Raw genomic sequence first — 21754 nt, 5'->3', positions numbered from 1 at the left:
CGCATTCTTTCATTTTTATTTGAGGAAAACATAACAAAAACCCACGTTTGTTTTGCTTATTTTTTATTCATCAGATTTTTAATAGAATGCAAAGGTCCATTATGTGGAAACAAATTCAAACACTGTATCTGCCATGGCATACAGAGACAGGAAGAGAAGAGACTGCCAGAGACAGGATCATTACCGTTATCAGAATGTAAACTTTACAGAAGAAGAGATGATAAAATGCCACGTGAAGGCATCGATATTTACTGGTCATAAAAGTGTGACAGTGAATAAACGACGAAACACTCCCCACAAAAACATCTGCAAATGTCATAATCACACAGATATACACTGAAGACAAAAATAATTCATCCTTTTTTTTTTTTGTTTGTTTGTTTTTTTTCTTTTCAAGTCTGTGTGGCTTCACCTACAGCACTTTTCTAAAACAAAGCAATATACACCTTTCAACATATCCTCACATTTACAAGAAATTCATTAGGGAAGCATTTGTTGCTTAAAAAAAACAAAGATTAAAAAAAATTGAGCTTTTTCCTGCAAAACAGACGTTCCCTTCCGAGTAAAGAGGAAAGCAGGGCTTGGGCTAGAGTGTCAGAGAGCAAAGTCGATGACTGGCTGAAACACATACGTAGGCATCACTTATTATCATTCACACAGGTACTGCTGAGAGGATAGTGTGGCAAATAACGGACCGGCAATAGTGCAGGCGCTGATTAGGGAAACTAAAGGACGAAAGGAAAGTGATTCTTGCATGATAATTATTTTTTCTTATAGCTTTGCTAGCATGCTCTATATGGAGCTACTGGGGCTAGCAGGAGGACAAGATGTAAGAGAAGAAGAAAAGCCAGATGGGAGGGTTGAAATGCTAAATATGAGGGAAGAGTGAGTCGCGAGCTTGTTGTTTAGTTCGTCTTCTGTCCGAAGGATCACTTGCCGTCCACGTTGGTCTTTGGAATGGTGTTTAATGGATGGTCTGTTCTCTTTTTTGTGCATCTTCTTTTATCTTTCCTTTCTTTAACGGCTGTAACCAAACTCGTCTGCGTCGTCGGCACGGAAGTCTCCGTAGCGCCAAATGTTGAGCTGATGGGAGGACAGAGACAGATCTCATTGACCATACTGACACAGATAACTGCACAATGTGGTGAAAATGCCCCATTGCTTTGAATGGAACTTCCAATAACCTCTCCAGCACATTGCATGTTAAATGGACAAGAAAAAAGAAAAAGAAGCTAAAGGGAAGAGAGAGCTACAGTGCAACACAGAGAGAGAGAGAGAGAGAGCTCAGTGCTTTCACAGACCAGTGCGAAGAGCCAGCATCATCATTATCATCATCTCCATTTAATCGGACCTGCGTATCCAGGAGGTTCGCAGTGCCTCAAACGCCACCACGTCTATTACTTCTCCTATTCCATTACACTGACAATCCTGCACTGCCCCATAAACCATCTCGTTTGCCTGAATGTCGGCTTTACCGCGACGTGGTTGGCAAAGAGTGTGCGCACTTTGGAACAGCACCCAGTTAGTTACTGCCTTTTTAAAAGCCGTAGAAGCCGTCCGGTCTGGAGGTGTTTGTGTGTATATGCGCAGGTCTGCTGTCTGGGATGCTCCTTTTATGGCTCTCAGAAGCATGCGCGTTCAGCTGTTAATGCTGTGATTCATACCTAATTAGCGACTGTGCTAATTAGCAGTAGTTATTAGGATGAATGAAATGAATGAAGCCATTTCCCCGTTTCACACTCCGGTGCCTTTTTTTCCTGCTCCTCCCTGACACCCTGAAAACATGGCAGTAACTCCGATTGTGATTACAGTCAATTCCACCTCTGACTGACTCATTGTCTGGACATGCTGTATAACCGCCGGGTAGCTAAAGCGGCACAGGAGGGACTGATTCTTTTAGAATGTAGAGCCATCATGCTTTACAAGAGTAAACAAAGCGACATCCAAGTGTCTATTGCATGCTCCTGGGGCTCTTGTGAAAGGCTTTTTCTTTTTTGTACGATCCTGTCAAAGTCTCCAGGTTTCAGCCCTTGTCAATAGGACTTATTTGAACAGACCTTTATTACTCCTCTATTATTTTTACATAATGTCTTTTTTTTTTGTTACTCCTCAACATAAAGACCATCACCATAAATGTGTCCAATTGTTCACATCTCTGTCCTGCTACTAAAAAATCAGTTTATTATTCTTTTAAAGGATGGCCCCGTAGAGCCGTGTTTGACAAGTGAAAGGTTGATGGTTCAAGTCAAGCTAAAGACACTAATCCCCTTTGCGGTTGTGTCAGGAAGGGCATCTGTTGAAAAACGTGCGGCGCTAACCGCTGGGACGACCCCTTGTCACAAGAGACGAGGTTCAAGTGGCTTGTATTTATTTATGTTTTAAAGGATCAGGATTCAGATTTCCTGAAGAAGTTGGGTAATGTAGTTTCAACTCTTTAATCCTTAAAAATAACTTACTAGGAGAAACCATAGAAGCTCTTTTCTGAATATTTCAGGCCTGCTTATAGAACAAAATGAGCCAGTGCGCTTCAGAGATTAGTGACGGTGGTCTCTGCCTGTGCAAACTGTCCAAATAATTGTCAAACCACATATATCTTTGATATGCTGATATATATGCATTAAGGTACACTTAATCACTCTTATGGAGGAACGAGTCATATATGGTGCACTGGTGACTTTTAAAAGCAGCAGGATGAATATGTTTTAGTTCATTATTGCCAAAAAAAGGCAACGACTTTCTAGTTTCTTGTGCATATTTATGATATATTAGTACATAGATGCTTTTGGAATGGAGGAAGTAGAAACTTCAGTAGAAAAGGAACCTTTGAGCGTATACAGCACTTGACCTAGACACAAGTGTGGCAATTTGGACATGTTATGAAGTCTAAACATCAGCTGTGTAAGGGGGAAAAAACACAACACAACAAAACACAGAAATGAACCATCAATGGTCTCCAGGCTTTATATGTGAAGGATGAAGTTCAATATGATGTTCACTCTAAGTGAAAATCACATTTCCACTCACTACCTAAGGAACCTCACACACAGTGAAGCGATGTATAGAGAAAAAGAAATTGAAACAGTATTACGAGAAAGTAAACAATGGCACTCGCAGTGTGTCTGGAGAGCTGGACTCTCGCAGCCCTCCCCGTCCATCTGTGCTACACATAGCGCGAGATAGCACTACACATTAAATTGTAACCCCCCACCAACTAGTCCCTAGAACTCTCTGGTCTGAAAGCACTTATTGTTTTTACATTTCCTGGGTTCCTTTCCAATCTTTTGCTGCCAGTTTCACTTGGCTGGCCGCACAGTTTACTGGTCACAGAATAAATACATTTGCGGCGGATTGTTATGTCAAAACTCCGACTCGACTCATTCCAACATGAGAGCCCAGTGTGCTAGACCCTAAATCCTATTCATTCCTTCCTCACTATCCCCACTGCACTCTTTTGCACAAATCCCCACCCCCCATTTTCATAGAACGGACCTGCACAGACTGTGGGCAGCAGTCCATATGGGACAATGCGGACTGCCAATGTAATGTGTGACATCTTGAGAAAGAGAAAAAGCAGCGAGGAGAGGATACACTTTCTCTCTGATAGTTTCCAAGGGAGAGTAATTAGTGTTGTAATGTATTCTTGTTTTGGCATCAGTAGATTTCTCAAAGAGGCAGACAAACTACAGGAGGAGGCGACGGAAAAGTGGAAAAAAAAAAGGAAAAAGAAATAGAAAACGACAGACAATAAGATGGTGGCTGGGATGAAGTGACTTACCCTGGCACTCTTGGCAGATTCTTGACTGTTCAGGTACTCTGTCACCTGAGGCAGAAAGAGACAAGTCATTAGCATATCACATCCCTGCGTCACCCGTCGGATTTTAAAGGATTAAGGTGAATCAATGCATCCTTTCAACCTGTTCTGCCCCTGAGACATTTCTTTTACCTGCATACATGGAAATTTACAAGTTTTTTTTTTTTTTTTTGCACAAAGTTCACTTTTTATAAAGAAGGGTACTCGCTCACCCTCCCCTTCAGCACTAGATGGAAGGAGCGCAATGTTCTCTGAAGATCAACGAGATCGAAACAACACGCAGACACAAAGTGGTTATGCTACTGCGGGCGATGCAGATCACACAAACATGCAAAGGAAGCACACGGAGCTCCCGACGTCATGTTCCAGCGCAACGCTTTCTGTAACTGAGTTAATCCACCAATGGGAGTGGCATCACTACATGCTAAGTCACTCAAGATAAGAGTGACTCCCATACTCATGCCTTCCAGCCTTGGGCCAACACGTCGATGGTGTGCAGAAGATTTTTTTTTTTTAAACAAGTGCATTTGTAAGACACCTTCAAGGTGTTCTCCTTTGGTGTTTTTTTCCTCTTTTGGTACAAAATCAGTTGTCTTGTTTTTGTTTTACAGTAAGGTTGTGGAACAGTGAAAACTAACAGGGAAAGAGTCAGCTATGAGCAGTACTGTATAGCTAACTATAGCAACTGTTTGCTAAACAAAAAGCATTGTAACGGATACTGTAGGTGCTGTGCAATTAATCAGCTACAACTATAAAAACAACACTGCACGGCACTTTGTAACGACAGCCTCACTCACTGACTCTCCGGTAGGCTCCGGCAGGTTTAGTTGAATCGAGCTTTTTCTCAACCAGAAGCGCAAAATCAATTCAGCTAATTAGAAACATACAATAGTGTAAAAAGGAACCGAAGATACAGATCTGCTGTTTTCTTTAAAAAAAAAAGAAGAAAAAAAAGGTATCAAGTAATCATAATTATTTGTTATCTCAACTTAGAGCCAAGAGATAACATTGAATCAACTTGTAAATAGCAAATACAGCCAACCTGATGTTTATTCACCAAAGGCTATGCAACGATGAACTATCAAAGTTTGCAAATGAACTTAAATGCTAAAACCCGATGCCTTAAAAAGTGGAATTAAGCTATGACATTATAGTAAAGCAACTGAGTCTAGGCTAGAAACTTGAGCATGTGCCATCTCAGGGTGTATTTTTTTGATAAAATCTTTAAATCTAAACTTTCTAATCTGTGATAAATAAAACTAATACGAAATAAAAACAAAGAGTACGAGTTTAAAGTATTATTCAAGCTGTAAAGTCCCCAGATAGTTCTGCCACATACTGTATATAGAAACTCTTTCCACGCTATCCATTTGCTCAATAGAAGTGCTGCTTTAAAAACATCTACTCAAAGGTAATATGCACATATTGAGAGTATGGAGAGGATTATACAGGAGTTGGTGGAGAGAAGAGAAAACCAATGTGCAGTGTTGAGCATATTGACTGCTTCTGCTAGAACAGCCATTTAGCCTCATTGAATGAACCAGTGATGAGTCATAGGGGGGGGGGGGGGAAGGAAGGGAGATAGAGAGACAGTTTGCTTAGGTGGGTACAGTGTAAGTGGATGTTTGGACCTTGAAAAGCTCAAGCAACAGACCCCTGGAACGAGATGTCCTCCACCACTTACAATATTGGATAAAATTATGCACGAGGTACACAAACACAAATAAGAGGTTGCACCACATCTACCGAATAAGCACTATCTGTACGATGCATGCATGAATTTGTTCATTCCTGTCTTTTCTGACATAGTGGCAGACATAACCATGACAGTAAAAAGAAAACAACTTAAATGAAAGAACACAAAGAAATCAAAAGTCAATTGAAAGAGAAGTCATTGTATTTCCACATAAAAGACTCCGTTTTTCAGCATGTTTTGAAGGCGATTATAAGAGCAGAAGAGCTGGTTGGCACATACACATCTAGAACAAGGATGCCAGATGTTAAAACAGTCGAGTGTGGATGAGGCTCTGGAGTTTAATTGCTTAGCTAGCTTGTGCACATAGGTTGATTTGATAGCTGCGCTGCATATGGCACAGCCAAGATAACAGACCTGTCTGTCTGTGTGAGCGCGTGCACATGTAAGTGAGCGGCTGAGGAAAGTGCTGTGGCTGCACAAGTCATCCGTCAAAGCCAGCTAAAGGAGAGATTTTTTTTGTTTTTGGAAGGCATTGGGATCTGGCATCTTGGTCCCATCAGGCAGATGTCACCATATGGAAGACCCAGCCGAAGATATTTCACAGACACAAAAGGCCAGTGATGCCATTTGGGCTTTGGAGGAGAGCTCTCAGTGCTCACAGCAGTCTTTCCCAGTGCAACACTTGGACAGCTAGGGGAAGCTAACATGATGGGGAAGAGGGTCTCATACGCGCCAAAGTGGATTAGGCAATATATAAACACAAAAGAGAGAATTGCATTTGTGAGGACAAATGGCAAACCCCAAAAAGAGCTCAACTTTAGAGGAAATGTATTCCATCTGCACTTTTTCCAAACTCCATAGAGCTGAGAGGCTGAATCCAAATGCTAAGTATTCTGTGAAAGATGCAAAGTCAAGAGCACTACAGCACAATATGCACAGATGATATGCTGCCATACTGAAATTATCATGGTGGGCCTCTTTGTACAGTGGTCGGGAGGGTGCCTTTCCTGGCTCACCCTCATCTTTCACTGTTCCCCTCACTTCACTTCACTGAACACAGATGATGACAGACTTTGGATTTCGAACGGCTGCACGTATCCTGTCCCGGATCCTTCTTTTCACAGCTTTTCTATTGGCTCCAGTAGAGAGGCACAATGGCTCATTTGTGACACAAAGTGATGTAAAACTCGTCTGGAGAGGCAAAGAAAGGGAATATTTATCTTTATAGCAAACAAGGGTGTCATCATATAGATGGAGGAGGAAGGGAAATGTGGAAATGATGGCAGGGAGGTAGAATAAGTAAAATAATGTGGACGTAAAGTAAAGAAGTCCAATAAGAAAAGGAAAGAAAATGCAGAGTTTGTAGAGGGTTCAGGTAGCAGAAGGCTGCGGGCGACAGTGAGCTTGTCTGGATGACCCTACAGAGCTCCCATATGCCAGACAGATGCCATTAACGGTGAGCAGTGGCTATGGATGCTGGCACCAGAGAATATGTTGTTGGCTAAGGAGGCTGCAGCGTACGTGGGAGTGCTCCTGAATGCATGTGATTTCATTCTTTGCAATTACTTGCAACAAAAAAGTTCTACTGTAAAAGACTGAGACTAAAAACATCTATCTGATACTCGCATTCGCACCAAAGGGGAAGGATCTGAAAATACGTTTTGACTCAGCGTTAATGTATGCAGGTAACTTTCTCACGCAAGACTTGGTGGGAGACTTTGTGTAAGTGTGATGCTTCTCGTAAGATGAACGACAGGTGGTGTCGGTCTGGCGGTTTGGCACTAATCTGTGTATCTGACTGGCTGTGAATCTGCGAGAGTGAGAGAGGCAGCGAGGGAGGGAGACCGTGCATTTCCCTGCACTGGCCAGCATGCCATGCCCAGGTGGTGTTCTGCTAAATGCGGTGTGAAAGTGGTGGATCGGAGCGAGCGCTAACGCGGCACTTTTGTGACAGGTTGTGCACGTCTGGTGCGTAGGTGAGCTGCGTCTTCTTTGAATTTCACAGCACGTGAAAATGCTAAAGTAAAACCAGATTTAGTCAGATTTTTGGATGGCGTGTGTATGAAAAACAAGTGACTAATCGACGTTTCGGTGCCCGGTTGTGTTCACGTGGTCCTCGCTGACGATATGGGATGTCACAGGACTTAAAAACCACCCGAGTGGAAAGGGAACAATGAGGCGTGTCCTCTGTGCATGTTGCACTTTTCTCATTAGCAGCAATGATGATCAGGCGCACAGCCTCTCAGACACATGCAGTCAAACTCCAACATAAAAACTGCCACTAACAGCCTTTTGTCACTATTTCTTTGTTGCTGCTTTGCTCGTTTTTTTTCATCCCACTCTATCAATCCTTATTTCGTCTTGTTTCATGTCCCCCCCGCCTGCCATCACAGCCTCCTTTTGACTACACTGAAAACAAAAAACTCTGCAGCAGACGGATCGTCGTCAGAGCTTCTTCCAGAAAATAATAGCTTTCATGTCCGCAGCTCAGGGTGTTTCCAGTTGCGAATGCTCTGTTAAGCAATGGACTGTCCTATGAGACATCTTTCAATCAACATGTCCACGCATAGCTAACAAGGGAGGGACTCCTTGAAGGTTTGTCATGTGTCAGGACTGAAGGAATACAGTGGTGCTTATGTAAAGACAAGATAGAAAGACACTGAATCAGATTTTTTATTTATTTTCTTAATAATGGATGTAAAACAAAGTAGATCTACAATGTCTGGCAATTAATTTTTTGTGTGTGGCTTTTATTTCTCCTAATCCTTTCTTTACTTTCTACTAGGGCTGCACAAATGATCAAACGCTTACAATTAACTATTTTTGTTGGCTTATTTGTTTATTTTGACCACAAAGTGAAACTCTTCAGATTCAGCTTCTGTCTTTTCCGTGAATGCTCTGGCATTAACTAAGCAGGGGAAATTGAAGCTTCTGAAGTAGACATAACCCAGCTGGGTATTTAACTTAGGTCCCTCATGCTATGAGGCAACAGTGCCAAATAATGAGCTACCAGACTACCCTTGTTGGCCTGCAACACTTATTAAAACCTGATAATCGAGATAAAATGAAATTAGCAAAACTCCATTTTGCGATGACCCATCGTTTTATCTCGTGTTAGAAATCACAGCACACCGCTTTCCTTTGCATCGGTGTGATTTTGCTCCTTCCCAAACCCTCACCAAAAAGCCAAAGCACATCGAGTGCATGAGTGTCATTGCCCCTGTCTGCTGCAAACTAAGACTACGTCCTGTTACATGCTGGTCCCCCCAGCATGGCTGTCGGATGAGATCAGATGCTTTGTTGGGAACGTGGCATGACAAGCCCACCAGCGTAGGTTCGTGGAGTTAAAGAGGACACATTCGTGTACCCCCAGCACATACAACAAATGCAAATGCAAACAGTGTCTAGTGCTCTCCCAGATGTTCTGGAAGGAACTGCTCTTGTAAATATGCAATAACACCACTGCATCTCACCCTAACGTGCAAATTTACTCTCATAAAAGTTGTGTAAGAACATTTTGCTCTTCTCCAATACCATTTTATTTTTCCCAGCAAGGTCATATCACAAAACAGAATAAATTAAAACAGCCTGGTGCCTCTGCTCCCCTCCTGTACTCACCCCGGGGTCTTAGGAGGGAGGATGGCGTGTAACAGTGTGTGTGTGTGTGTGTGTGTACACATCTGCAGAAGGAATGGCATCTGTGAAGTGGCGCGTGTCAGTTAGGACATGTACAAAAAAAAAAAAAAAAAAAAGACCCTCAGAGCAGTGCCAGCAGGGGAGGAAAGTGCATGCTAGTGTGTATGCAGTCAATAACGGGGAGCAGAAAATGTCCATTAAAAGGCCCCATCTCTAACTCTACTTGTAAATTAGGTATTGAGCCATTGGTGGAGAGCGGTTATGCTGTAACACACCCGTGACACTCAGTGGGGGGGTGTTTATGTGTGCCCTGTGGGTTTTTGGGGGATGAAGAGGCTCTTGATGGGCTGTGACAGGCGTTGGGGGTTGAAAAGCGAGGGCAGCAACCTGAAAAATCAGTCAACTGGTGGACTGGATATGGCTAAAAGCCATTTATAAATGACACGGTGAAGACTTTTTGGGTTGGGGGCGGAGGCGGCGGAAATCTGATACACTGTGGGGTACCTACTTTCTGTACTCTGCCACACAAACTCCAACCTGCTATTTTTTGTTATTCTTCGTTTAATCTTATTGGCATTTTTATTACAATTTCACAAACACAAATTTTACTACATTACTATTTATCTTTGGTATTCATCACCCAGGTTTGCACTTGTGTGTTTTACTATTGTTTTCCTCCTTTCCTCCATGTCAAATACATGAGGGACAGCTACATATGTGACTCCTGTTCTTGGGGAACAGTGTTACATGAAACGTGGTTTGCCCACCAGGCCTCAATTTGTTACAAAGAACCTACTCTACAGAGGCAACAACACTCCCAGGAGGCATATCTTCAATGTCCAAAGCAGTGCCTTAACAGCATGGCAGCAGAGGTGCTCACCACATGAGACCCTTGACTGGAGACTAAAGGGGCACTCGTGGTTTGATAAATGGAAGAGGCGATCCCTGGAGGCAGCCCTCTGCACGTGTGACCCTCTTTCCTGATTTCCCCACATTCGGCTCCCTCTTTATCTACATTTTCAAACTCCATTAACACAATTATTCTGTCCTACTAGCTAACACTGGGGACTATAGCAAGTTGTAAGAAAACTACACTACCCAAGAGGCCCTTTGTGTAAGGAAAAGGGAAAAAAAAAAAAGTCTGAATAAACAAACCTCACATCATGTGAGCTTCCGCTTACAGGCGTCTCTTCTGGGCCATCAAAGCTTTTCACAACTATAAAGTCAGCTGCTCAAAATTCATACGGTAAAAGCAAAGCATCAGTGTGAATATGGCAAGAATACAGAGCAAGAAGATAAAAGGCAAAAAATAAAACCATATTTCCTGAGGGGTTCCTGGTAATTATAGCTTTCACTTTGAATAGGCCACCTCACAGCTGTTTCCCCCACAGTCCACCTTCTGCCGACACACTCACGAAAACATTTAGGTAAAGATCTTCTCTCCATCTTTATATACATTAGGTTAAGGTATCTTAATCCTTTCTGTGGGGAACAAGGTGGAAGCGAAGTCGATACTCCAGCTTGGCTGTTGGTGATTGATAATAATTATGGTGGTGAAGGCAGACGCTTCCGTATTTGTAAATGAGTTGTAATTAGTAAACTGGAGATTATTAGCTTGTAACACTGAATGAACTTTGGGGGCCAGCACAGACTTCGGTTAGATGAGGTGACCGAGTGAGACAGTCGGCACCGTGGCCCGCCACAGTTTGAATCAGTCATATTTGTTGGCAGCTGCTGACAGAAAACACTGGTGAAAAGCAGCAGAGCACAAACGACAGCGCTCCTAACCACACAGACATCTTCCACTTGAGCTGCCATGACAGGCTCATTACAACTTGGATAAAGAAATATTAAGTGCGAGTGTGAAGTTCTGTGCAGTAGCTAAAAATATCTGCTCCAGGCACTTATTACTTGTGCGCCCAATCAGGTATAAAGAAAATAATATATCTGTCATGCAACTTGTGGGCATTATTATCGACCTTGTGTGGGTTTGAAGGGCAGAAACATCTGAGGTAAGTTGCAAATAATTGCACATAACTGCATTTTGAATCACAGCTCATTATGAGGCCACCAGCAGGTTTGATCTGAGCTCTTCTCCACTATAATTCCCGGGGATTCTTGCTCATCATGACACAGCACTGAAAGACGAAATGCAAATCAGCACATCAGCAAAAGCCAAATGAGGCACCTCGCCATTGACATCTAAATGACATGGCTCGGGCCCAGGATAACATAAATATGCTAAAAGTTGAAAACAGAACACATGGGGAGAAATATGACTAGGGATGGGTACCGGTGTCTGACATAAACGGTAGTAACCAGACCGAAAAGCAGCGCACATTTCGGTGCTTTATTTCGGTGCTTTTTTTCCCCTGAGCTGTGATACACTTTTAGCCAATCGTTTTACGTTTCCGAGGATAGTAGGCGGGGCCAGGTACGTACGTTCTGTTAGCGCAGAGCTACAGATTAAAAATGTCCAAGGCGAAGCGGTTAAAAGTCTGGCTGTACTTCACAGCAAAATATGCAAACTCAGCAGCAACAAGTGCTTTAAGCTGATACTGTGATACTGTCAAAGGAGGCAACACCAAGAATCTCATGAAACACCTGGCGAAGCATAGCGTTTTTTAAAAGCCGAGAAATGCGCTGTATTTGATGGCAGCAGCAGCCGTTCTTCTCTGCGTGAGTAGCTTAATGTTGTTCTTGTGTGATTTACGTTGAGTAGGCTAACCACGTTATTACATTAATGCATGTAAGGTGAACTAGCAAACATCATCATAGCTACATGCGGCTGTCTTCTTGTTTGATGGCAGATACTCCCTTCACCCTGGCCAAAAAGGCTAAAATGACCAAAGAAAAAGTGGAAAACAGTTAAACATGAGAGGTTTTTGGACAAAGTTTGTGTTTTTTCCATTGTTTAAGCACTGCTTCCAGCCAAGAGTGATACCATATATGCCCCATAGCTGCAGAAAAGGCTAACATTGTTATCTTTTTACAAAAAAACAGCTGAACATGAGAGGTTTTTGGACCAATTTTGTGTTCTCCATTCTCTAAGCACCGGTTTGAGTACCGGCACCGTTTCAAAAGTACCGATTTGGCACCGGTATCGGATAAAACCTAAACGATACCCATCCCTAAATATGACAATCAGAAATGAGGCACTGGTATATACAAGAATTCAGAGGAATGGACTGCGTAGGTGTGGAACAAGAAAGAAGGGATGGAGTGGAAAAAACTAAAAAGATAAGGTGAACAGTGAGTTGAGAAAGACAATAAAAAGGGTGAAAAAAGAAACAGAAGTCTGTTAAGTGGGCACCAGTGTGGAAAGCTGCCCTTCTGCGAGTGGATAGTTGATGGTGCCAGGACGATTTAAGGCTGGCTAAGTATATCTCTTGTGCCTTGAAGTCTGTGTTCAAGTCTCAGGTTAGCGCATGAGAGAGGATCTAAATGTGTGTTTTTTTAAAAAGTCACTTTCTTTGTACACAGAACCTTCCAACAGGACATTTGGCAAACATTCATTATCTCTTGTTTGCCAAAGTGAACAGCATTGTCATTCTTAAGTGTTTATAACTGGATGGAAAATTGTTTTCTCGTGCATCCCGATGCCTTTTTCCCTCTACACTTTTACTGTCAGAGAAAATGACACAAATGCTCCATTTTACACTGAAGTAAAGAGATACAAATTTTCTTCATCTCAATGACAGCAGTTGCCAACAGGGGCAATCAGACCAAATGACACATCGCTCTAAATATTGCTACCAAAGGCAACCATAACGTGGCTGTTCAGCTTTACTGCTCATTTATGATACTAATTTGATGAAAACATGTACAGCTGGCTTCTTCTACGAACTGTGGCCAAATTTACCTAACAGTCAGAGCACAGCAGTACACAAACACCTCTTTGTTACCACAGAAGCGTGCACATTGTCGAGCTCTATAGCTGAATTTAAAATGTCAGAACAGTGATAGAGTCCAAGAACAGACAGCTACGCAGATAATCTAAATATAAAAGCTTAATAAAAACACACGAGCAGATGGACTACACATGATATGCCATATGCATGTGACAGATTACACTATGAGATTAAAATCTCTTGATTACGCACATCCAGTATGTTATGAGGGTGAATATTAACAGTTGTTAACAGTTTAAAATATTTACAGCTGTTCTGATTCAGGTTAGTCTGTCGCTTTGGATCATTTTCATATTATATGAATTGGTGCTTTATTTTCCAAGGACATCAGTGGGTAAGTTCTTTATTAAGAACTTTCTATTGATCATAATTAGGCTCAGTATCCTCCATCTGATTTTCCCATTTCCTCTTTCTCGCCTTCCTTTAAAGTGGAACTAGAGATTTAAGATGAAGCAGCTGGTATATGATCATCATTTCACCTACACTTTCACAATGTTTATACCTTTTCATGACACTGCTATACAGCAGATGTGATAGCTGTCCATATGGTGTGCATAGTGAGCATCTACTAAAGAAGGGCTTAAGGCAGAGAGGCATTAGAAAAAAGAAATAAAGACCCAAATGGATGAATTTTCCTTCCTGCTTTTGCTCTATTGCGACACTGCCATCCTCAAAGACTGGTGTTAACCTTCCGTGCACTTATGACTGACTATTAATGGTTGCTGAAGTGCCAGTGAACATTACAGCCCATCTGTTACGTAATGCTTTAGCACTAGAGTACAGATTACAATGACCGTGTTCCAATGCCCAGGCATGGATAATGACTAAAGAACAGAGACAAAATGGAACAGATAGAAAGGACAAAAGTCATTTTTACAAGGAGGCTGATAGTCTAGCTGCATGAAAAGGCAGAAGGGAGGAGTAAAAGAGCACAGAGTGCAAAGCAAGAATGCTTGGATACTACACTACTGAGCTTTGGGAGAATTTCTATATAGGGGAAGAATGATCCAGAGGTCACCAAGAAGTTGTACTTTAGAACATTTTTTTGGCTCTATTGCACCTTCAAGATAACGTTTTCTGTTGTCGTGCTAGCAGCAGGCACAGTTGGGCTCATGAATCTCCCAGCCACAATGCACCTTGCACACAAATTACTCTCCATCAACAGTCCAAGTTCACTACAGCAAAATGTAAAGTAAGGTGAACACATTCATCCTGAGCAGCCTACAAGAAAGAGGGAAATGGGAACTGTACAACAGTTTGACTTTGAGCAGCTTTGATTTGTGATTAAAACTATAAAAACTAATGGTTCTCTTTCAGGCTAAAACTCATTCGTATTTTAATTATCAATTCATTTCCACAATATTTGGTTACTTAACACGTTATTCTTTTTGGCTAAAAAACAAAACAAATGGCCAACCAAAGACATTTAATCAATTGTTGATTTTCTGTCACCCAACAAACCGATAGATGCTCATCATTTCTAATAATGCTATAAAGAGCAGAACAACAAACAGAAGTCTAGCAAATAAGCCCACATATACTGTGACTCAGACGCACAATTCACCACGTTTAGATGTTTCAGAGGTCGTCTGATCCTACTCGAGTTTGTTTTCACGAAGAAAAGAATGTGGAAGATGGCTTTGAGCTTGGAAGCTGACTTGATGGGTGGAATTATCAACAAGAAAGCTGTAGAGCTTTACTTAACACACACTTGTAAACACTTTGGCAACACTGCTGCTTGTTAGGCTTTCTCCACATCAAAATATTTGTCTGAAGCCAGCACAGAAGAGGCAAATGCATGTGGAGGCACAGCTGTTGCATACTAAAGAGGAACTGTTTGATCCAACAAAACCTAAATCTGTGGAGTCTATAAGCCTATTAGTTGAACTGCTGGGAGGTTTTAATCACCGTCCTTTGTCTAAAGGGACCATTAACCAGAGACTGCATTACGGCTGCTGGCTATTCTTGGGAGGTCAGAGTTCAAAACACTCTCACAACGATGCACAGTGCTTTATTGACTAAGGCGGGATGGGAGAGTAAGTAAATTGTTTGAAACACTGCGTTGACAAGTCTCTTCTTCCCAGTAGCTTCTAATTTAGATTAATATAGAATCTGATTATATTTATGAGCGATTACACTCTGGTGGACACATTACTCTGTTCCTTTGTGAGCTTTAATTTTGAAATAAATAAGAGTGACTAATATTGCGCTTGTGCAGAAGGAGTAATTGCAGCAGGAATAAATATCCTCCATGTTTCTTTATCTTTCATGTACAGAGTGGCTTTGAGTCTACGAGGAGAATTAGCATAATGAGAGAAAAGCACATGAGTGATGCTTCGTGGTTTGACAAAATGGCCACCGTCTGAGGCAAAGTGTAGGTGTTTTAATGTGTATTGCGAGACTTGCGTTTGACAAGTGAGATGAGATAAGCATTAAGTCCTTTGTGCCACAGTGTTTACATTTAGAAAATCGGCAGCCTTCCAGTGTAGCACTAGCTTTCATGTATCGAGAAATTCTCCATGACAAACTAGCACCAAAACGTGGTGATTGCTTAACTGCTAGGAAGCAAAAGACCTCGTAATGTGAAATAATATGCAATCGGGTCATTCGCCAGTGAGAACGCCAAACATTCACTGTGTATCTAAAACTGCAGTCCAACAAACTAGCACTATTGTCAACAGTGAACAGTGCTGAGATCCAAATTCAGTGACATCATATTTCTCTCGCTGCCTTGTTTCCTAGGAGGCAGTCCATAACTGTTAATTCATCTTAAGCAAAAACACACAATTCACATCTCACCCAAACCACAAACTATGAATAACTGTCGGCCGCTGTTTGCAAAGTTGAACTGCATTGAAACAATTAAAGATGGGCAGCAAGGACTAGTTTTAAACAGGCACAGGGGCTAAATTATTTAAGACTGTATTATTGAAAAGTGGTTCAGATGTCAGCCATGGAGAAATGATGATGCGTTTTTGCTATTCCCAATCTTGAATGGTTCTAGCTTTTTTAGAGAGGTGAAGGCGGCTTTCAGTTTCACATGCTGCGGGATTTTACAGCAGGAAGAAACAAACATTTAAACTTTACTGGCAAAACAAGCAGCCTGTTGAAACACCTAGTGAATTACATCCAGGTGGATAAACGCAGTTTTCAACTGCCTACCTCATTGAATATGGGTAACTAAAATTAAAAGGAACCATTAGCCAGCTGATTATTTGGCTAGAAGTATTTTCAGATATTCAAATGTGAAAAGGTCAGAGTATCATTCAGCACGTCAGCTCACTGCACACAAACAGAGGCGGATTTAACTTTTTGATTTCAAACAAAGCTCTTTCAGGTTCTCTCTGTTTAACACATCATGAATGTCTTTTATTTTCCACAAGAAGAAAAAAAAAAGTCTAAAAACAAAACACAAACTCAACCCAAACATTACAGTAGTGGAACTGATAAAAGCAGCAGTACCATAAATCTTAATGCTACCTATAAATATCAGCTATGTAATTACACGACTACCACATCTATGGCCCTGTTGAGACCAGAAGACTAATTAACTTAGACTGAGAATAGGTCTGGTTGCCTAAACATAACAGCAGCCAATTCACCAAGGGAGAGAAGCAGCATGGAAACAACAGAAACAACAAGGAATTTGTTGGTTTTTTTTAATCTAACAATGAGAGCTTGCGTCACCAGCATCACATCTCTTCTCCTCACTTACCATCTTCTGCAGATGCTTCTCCTTGCGGACATCCACCATGACTAAGCCCTCTTTGACCAAGCCGAGGCCCACGTCGTCCTTGGTGTCCCCAAACTGTATTGTGACGTGTGGGCAGGTGGCACCCGAGTACTCCACATTCAACAGGCACTGGCTGTTCTGGATGTCTCGCACCACGCAGTCCACCACATCAGCACGGGCGTCCTCCTGAAGAAGCGAGAGGATTTTAAGAAAAGATGAGGAAGGAATGGAAGGTGGTGCAAGAGGGAAACAATTGGGTAGAAATAGATGTTGGATTAAAGAGTGAAAAAATGAAAATTGAGTTGATAATAGAAGAAATGAATAAGAGGGGACAGAGAAAATAAAAGAAAAAAAAGATGAAAGAGATAATTAAGTAGGTTATCACTACTGATAGCTCACAAATGCAATCTAGAGACTGATTGAAGCAGTGTAGATGTGCACCAGCCAAACTGTAACATCATTCTGTTGGAAACAAACACTGGTAAATGGGGGGAAAATCCCTACTGGACAATAACACCACCTCATTCATGTCAGTTATACAAATGACAGTTATCTACTCAACCAGCTGAAGAGGCTTTAGTCTGTCTGAAGCATCTACGGTTAGACTCCTATTGAACCTTCTCCTCATCTAGATCAGTCGTCTTCTCCTTTCTTCTTATTCCTCAGGTAGTTACCTCTTCTAATTCCTAACCTTCTCAAATGTGAAAGGCCAGCATTTGTTTGAACATATGGTAGAGAAGGAGGTGGAACAGCTGCAGATCAATCCTGACCTCACGTCCTCCAGCAATCGGGGTGGGGGAAATTTTTTTTTTAAAAAAGGAGCCACAACTTCAAAGGCAAGAAGACACTAAGAAACAAAAATCAGTCCCTGGCTATCATCCATCTCTCCCCTACTCCATCCATCTCTTCGCTTCCCTTCTTTCTCGCCCTGGTCTTGTCTCCATGGCAACCCCCTTCGAACTAGCCGCCCTTGGGTTATGTGCGTGTGTGTGTGAGTGTGTGAGTGTGTGCGTGTGTGTGAGCAGGGAAGCTTGTTCTAGGCACAAAACTAAGGGCCTTTTTTGTCCCCGCTCTCCCCCTGGCCAACTTGTCACAGGCGCTGCAGGGAAGCTCGAGGCAACATTGAGAGAGGGGAAAAGAGGAAGAGCGAGTCAGTGTGTGTCAGAAAGTAAGAGAGTGAGGGAGATAAGAGAGACAGAGAGACAGCTGATACAGGAGGAAAGGGAAAAACGCAGAGAGAGACTACTATAGAAGAGGAATTGCACTGACACTCGTGAAGAGACGATACAAAATTAATGAGTGCCTTTCAGTGACCCGCTCTCATCCACTGTGTGTAGAACAGACATTTCTGAAGCACTTGAGGGCAACAATGTTTGCATTTGCACCTCAGCTTACATTCGGATACCAAAACACTTCTTTTTTAAAATGACTTGCTTTGAGCGATATTAAAATGCTATGAAGAAAATGTAATTTTCAATAAAAACAACACAAGCCAAACTTCTCAGACAAGATAATGTTACATCTTGTCCCGGCACAAAGCACCTTTTTTTTCTTTTTTCTTTTCGAAGCAAAAATTATTTGTCTTCTTTGCGAAAATTTTTTGAAGCAAATTTCGAAAAGAATAAAATAGATGCGTAGTGTCAGCAGGTGTTCTACAGTTTTGTCTAATGAGCTTTGCTTTGGAATTTTAGCTCCCCCCCCCCAAAAAAAGAAAAAGTGTATTTTTTCCACCGCTTAATTTGCACATCTGTTAATGAGAAGAGATCGATAGCAGTCCAGTGTAAGCGATGCAATTTAGTACGTGATTGAGTAATTGGATGGAATAGTAGGCTTGTTTATAAGCCACTACCATTAGAAAGTGGCTATTTTGGTTGGAGTGCTTCTGTCTGGCATTTGTTAAAAGAAATAACTTGGGTGTTCATCTTTTCTACAAGAACAGTCTTAGCAAAAAAATATTTAATTAGCTGAAAAGGCAAACTAAAGAAAATGGCAAGGCAGCTGAGAGTTCATGATGCACACGAGAAAACTGGATTAATTACTGATAAATGTGTGGTAGATGCTGCTGGAGTGAGATGTCATGGAAATAACACGCTGTGCCTCTTTGCAAATAAAAACTTTAAGTTAAAAGTGTTATTCCTTCAAAACAGCAGAACAGTGAGAGTGTACCTTGGCATTTCCCCCCCTACAAAGATATTTTCGCTATATGAAAAGGCATTAGGAGGCAGGAGAATGATCTTATGCTACTGGCAGAACTGTGTTAAGAAAGATATACGACTGACAATGAATGACTCGGGATGGTGAACATCTTGTGTAAAGGTGTCAGGTTGCAGATTGCAAGACAAAGGCAGCAAGCTTTTTTCAAGCGCAGCAGCAAAGGTGTGGTACAAAAGGGGTCGTGGGCTGTCACGTGCTGTCAGTTTGAGTGACGTAGTAAAAGGCTTCAGAAAAAACAGATGGCGGACACAAGAGAAGAGGAAAATGAAAAGAGAAATAGGAAAGAACAGATGCAGACTGACAGAGAGGGGTAAGGTGCATGTCAACCTCCAACATGTGGTTTAGCTTTGTGCGCGTATGTGTGTGTGTCTGCAGGCTGTAAGGTGTAGGTGATGCCTCTGTCCCCTGGGCTGGATCAACAGATGGGCCACTTCATCACTGACTCATGAGACAGGTGACAGCATGCACCCTGGTACCACCTGCTTGTGAACACATGCACTTTTTCTTCTTTTTCTTCCTTTTTAGTGAAAGTGATTCTGTTTTCACATCCAACGATATATTAGGTTACGCTTAAATATTGACGATGCCAGGGATATTAAACAAATTTGATACTGTAGGCCACGTCCAGCCCACAGTATAAACAAGTTTAACTACAAATTTAATCCCTGACAAATTTTAATATATATGGAAAAAAAAAATCAATTTCACACAACGTCTGTTTTTAAAAATTTCTAAATGGAAAAAAATGTTGTTTTGAGCTTTAATTGTGAGGAATAAATATGTGACATGACAAAAAAGAATCTGTTAGCTCATTGCACAGACCGTCCTGTCATTGTATAATCTCTTTTTCTTTCTTTCTTTATTTCTGTGAACGTTTTTTTTCATCATTTATCTATTATGAGGTTACTTTGGTGAGAGGTCTTCATCAGCAGGAAAAGCTCTAAAACTTTAAATTTTAGACTTATTTATAAACTTATTGTAAACTGTATTTTTATCAGATGTCCACTGGGCCAGACTAGACTATTTGGTGGGTTGATTTTCGCCCCCGGGCCTTATGTTTGACATCCCTGTGCCAATCTATCCAGTGGTTTTTAAAGGGGGTGCCGATGTGGATTTGATTGATACTCTGCTATTTGACTGCTATGTTTCCTCACATTCACAAGCCCATTAAAAATACTTTGCGCTACATTTTCAAACATAATGATATCAAATTTGCAATTTGACTGTATAACGCAACAGGCTGTCTCACTGATGCACAAAACAAAACAGTTCCTTCAAAGGGTTGCCATGTTTTAGAATAAATGGAGCCTCTTTTGCTTACACTGTTAAGTGCATTTGATAATCTGCGATGCACTATTAAATGCAAATGCATTTAATAGTGCATCGCAGACTACAGCCTCTAAACGGACCGTAAAAATGATTCCACAGCCGTCCTAAACATTTAGACTCTGTTTACTGTAAATGTGTGTGATCATATTATTTTGTGAAAACACGCAAATGCTCCGCACACTGAGTTAAGTGAAATCCAAACCCTGTAAACACTCACTCGAATGCGCCAATCGGGCACATATCAAACGAAAACATGCTTCTGTTTTATTTCTATTCGGGATGCTGCTCGCTCAAAACGCTACCAATCGGTTGACCCCCCATGACACGCGCAAAACACAGTCACTCACACACATACTGAGACATAAACACACACCAGTGGTCACTGGAGGTTGAGAAAACACACTCAGATGTAAACAAGAAGATTAGTGCCGTGGAGGAAAAAAAAATGCACTGGTGCTCTGCTATCAGATGGTCAGATGGACGTCCAAGTACACAAACACACAAAGCAACTGGAAGGCTTTTAATCGCTCTGTAACATGAGAAAGTTCGGGCTGCTGAAGCAGCGTGTATATCGAAATCCATCCTATCAAACTGTTAATAAAACCATGTCTGGGCACCCAATTATATTCAAATCTGGTGCAAACAAGTAAATCAATGACTTGGTGTTTGTCATTGTTGTGTCTGCTTTGTACAATATGCATTATGTATGAGCATAATTTTCACTAACACTCGCCTGGAATGACAACTCAACCCCGTCTGTCAGTTGCAGACTTATCGCCCCGTGTGATAAGTGAAACTCAAACAGTTGTCATGTCTTGCCAGGAAAGTCGACTTTCAAACGCTGGCAGAAAATGAGACTGAAGAAGCCGATATCTCAAAGTTAATTTTGAAGCTTTCAGCTGCGACACATATCTCGGCTCTGCGCGCGTGCTCGTCTGTGCACTTACGTCCTGGGGGACCTGGATGAAGGCGAAGGTATACTCGGTGGCCTGTACTGGCAGGGTCCTGGTGCTGAAGGCCGGAGGTATGGGAGCCAGACGGGTGGATGACACAACTTCCCTCTGAATATGAAAGAAGGACAAAAATAACAATCAATACAAAACAAGTTCCTTACAAGCTGCCACATCAATCGCAATCACATAAAAATGGAGTTTGTTTTATTTCCATTTTTTAAGAAATTAGGTCAGTTACAGGATCAGTGAAGCCTCAATGGTATTTCCAAACAGTACAGATTTTAAACCTTAAACTGTTCATGAGTTTCACATTTTGAGATAGTGAACTGTTACCTTTATGCCCCACACAAAAAAAAACACAGCTTGTTATTATTGTCTGCTTATTAATTTCTGGCATTCCAGCCCCCATCTCTCAAATAATATTGTATCAATTGTGCCATCTGTACACTGCAGGTCTTAATGCTCAATTCC

At 41.6% G+C, this 21754-nt stretch overlaps 1 protein-coding gene across 1 annotated transcript in view; it reads right to left on the bottom strand.

Annotated features, from left to right (window-relative positions):
- Positions 1-344: 344 nt before the first annotated feature.
- snd1 (staphylococcal nuclease and tudor domain containing 1) overlaps positions 345-21754 on the bottom strand; it is a 176916-nt gene continuing 155506 nt past the window's right edge. The window contains exons 21-24 of the mRNA XM_013910931.1: positions 21278-21391; positions 16770-16973; positions 3776-3820; positions 345-1083 (exon numbers count right to left, since the gene is read on the bottom strand). Of these exons, the coding sequence (XP_013766385.1) occupies positions 1018-1083; positions 3776-3820; positions 16770-16973; positions 21278-21391 (429 nt within the window). The 3' untranslated portion in view covers positions 345-1017. The remainder of the gene's footprint in view (positions 1084-3775; positions 3821-16769; positions 16974-21277; positions 21392-21754) is intronic.

Source organism: Pundamilia nyererei, unplaced genomic scaffold (assembly GCF_000239375.1).
Source record: "Pundamilia nyererei isolate P.nyererei 1_Seehausen unplaced genomic scaffold, PunNye1.0 scaffold00052, whole genome shotgun sequence".
NCBI classification, from domain to species: domain Eukaryota; kingdom Metazoa; phylum Chordata; class Actinopteri; order Cichliformes; family Cichlidae; genus Pundamilia; species Pundamilia nyererei.
Note: the sequence above shows the minus strand (reverse complement) of the source record. Positions and strands in the feature narration are given on the sequence as shown.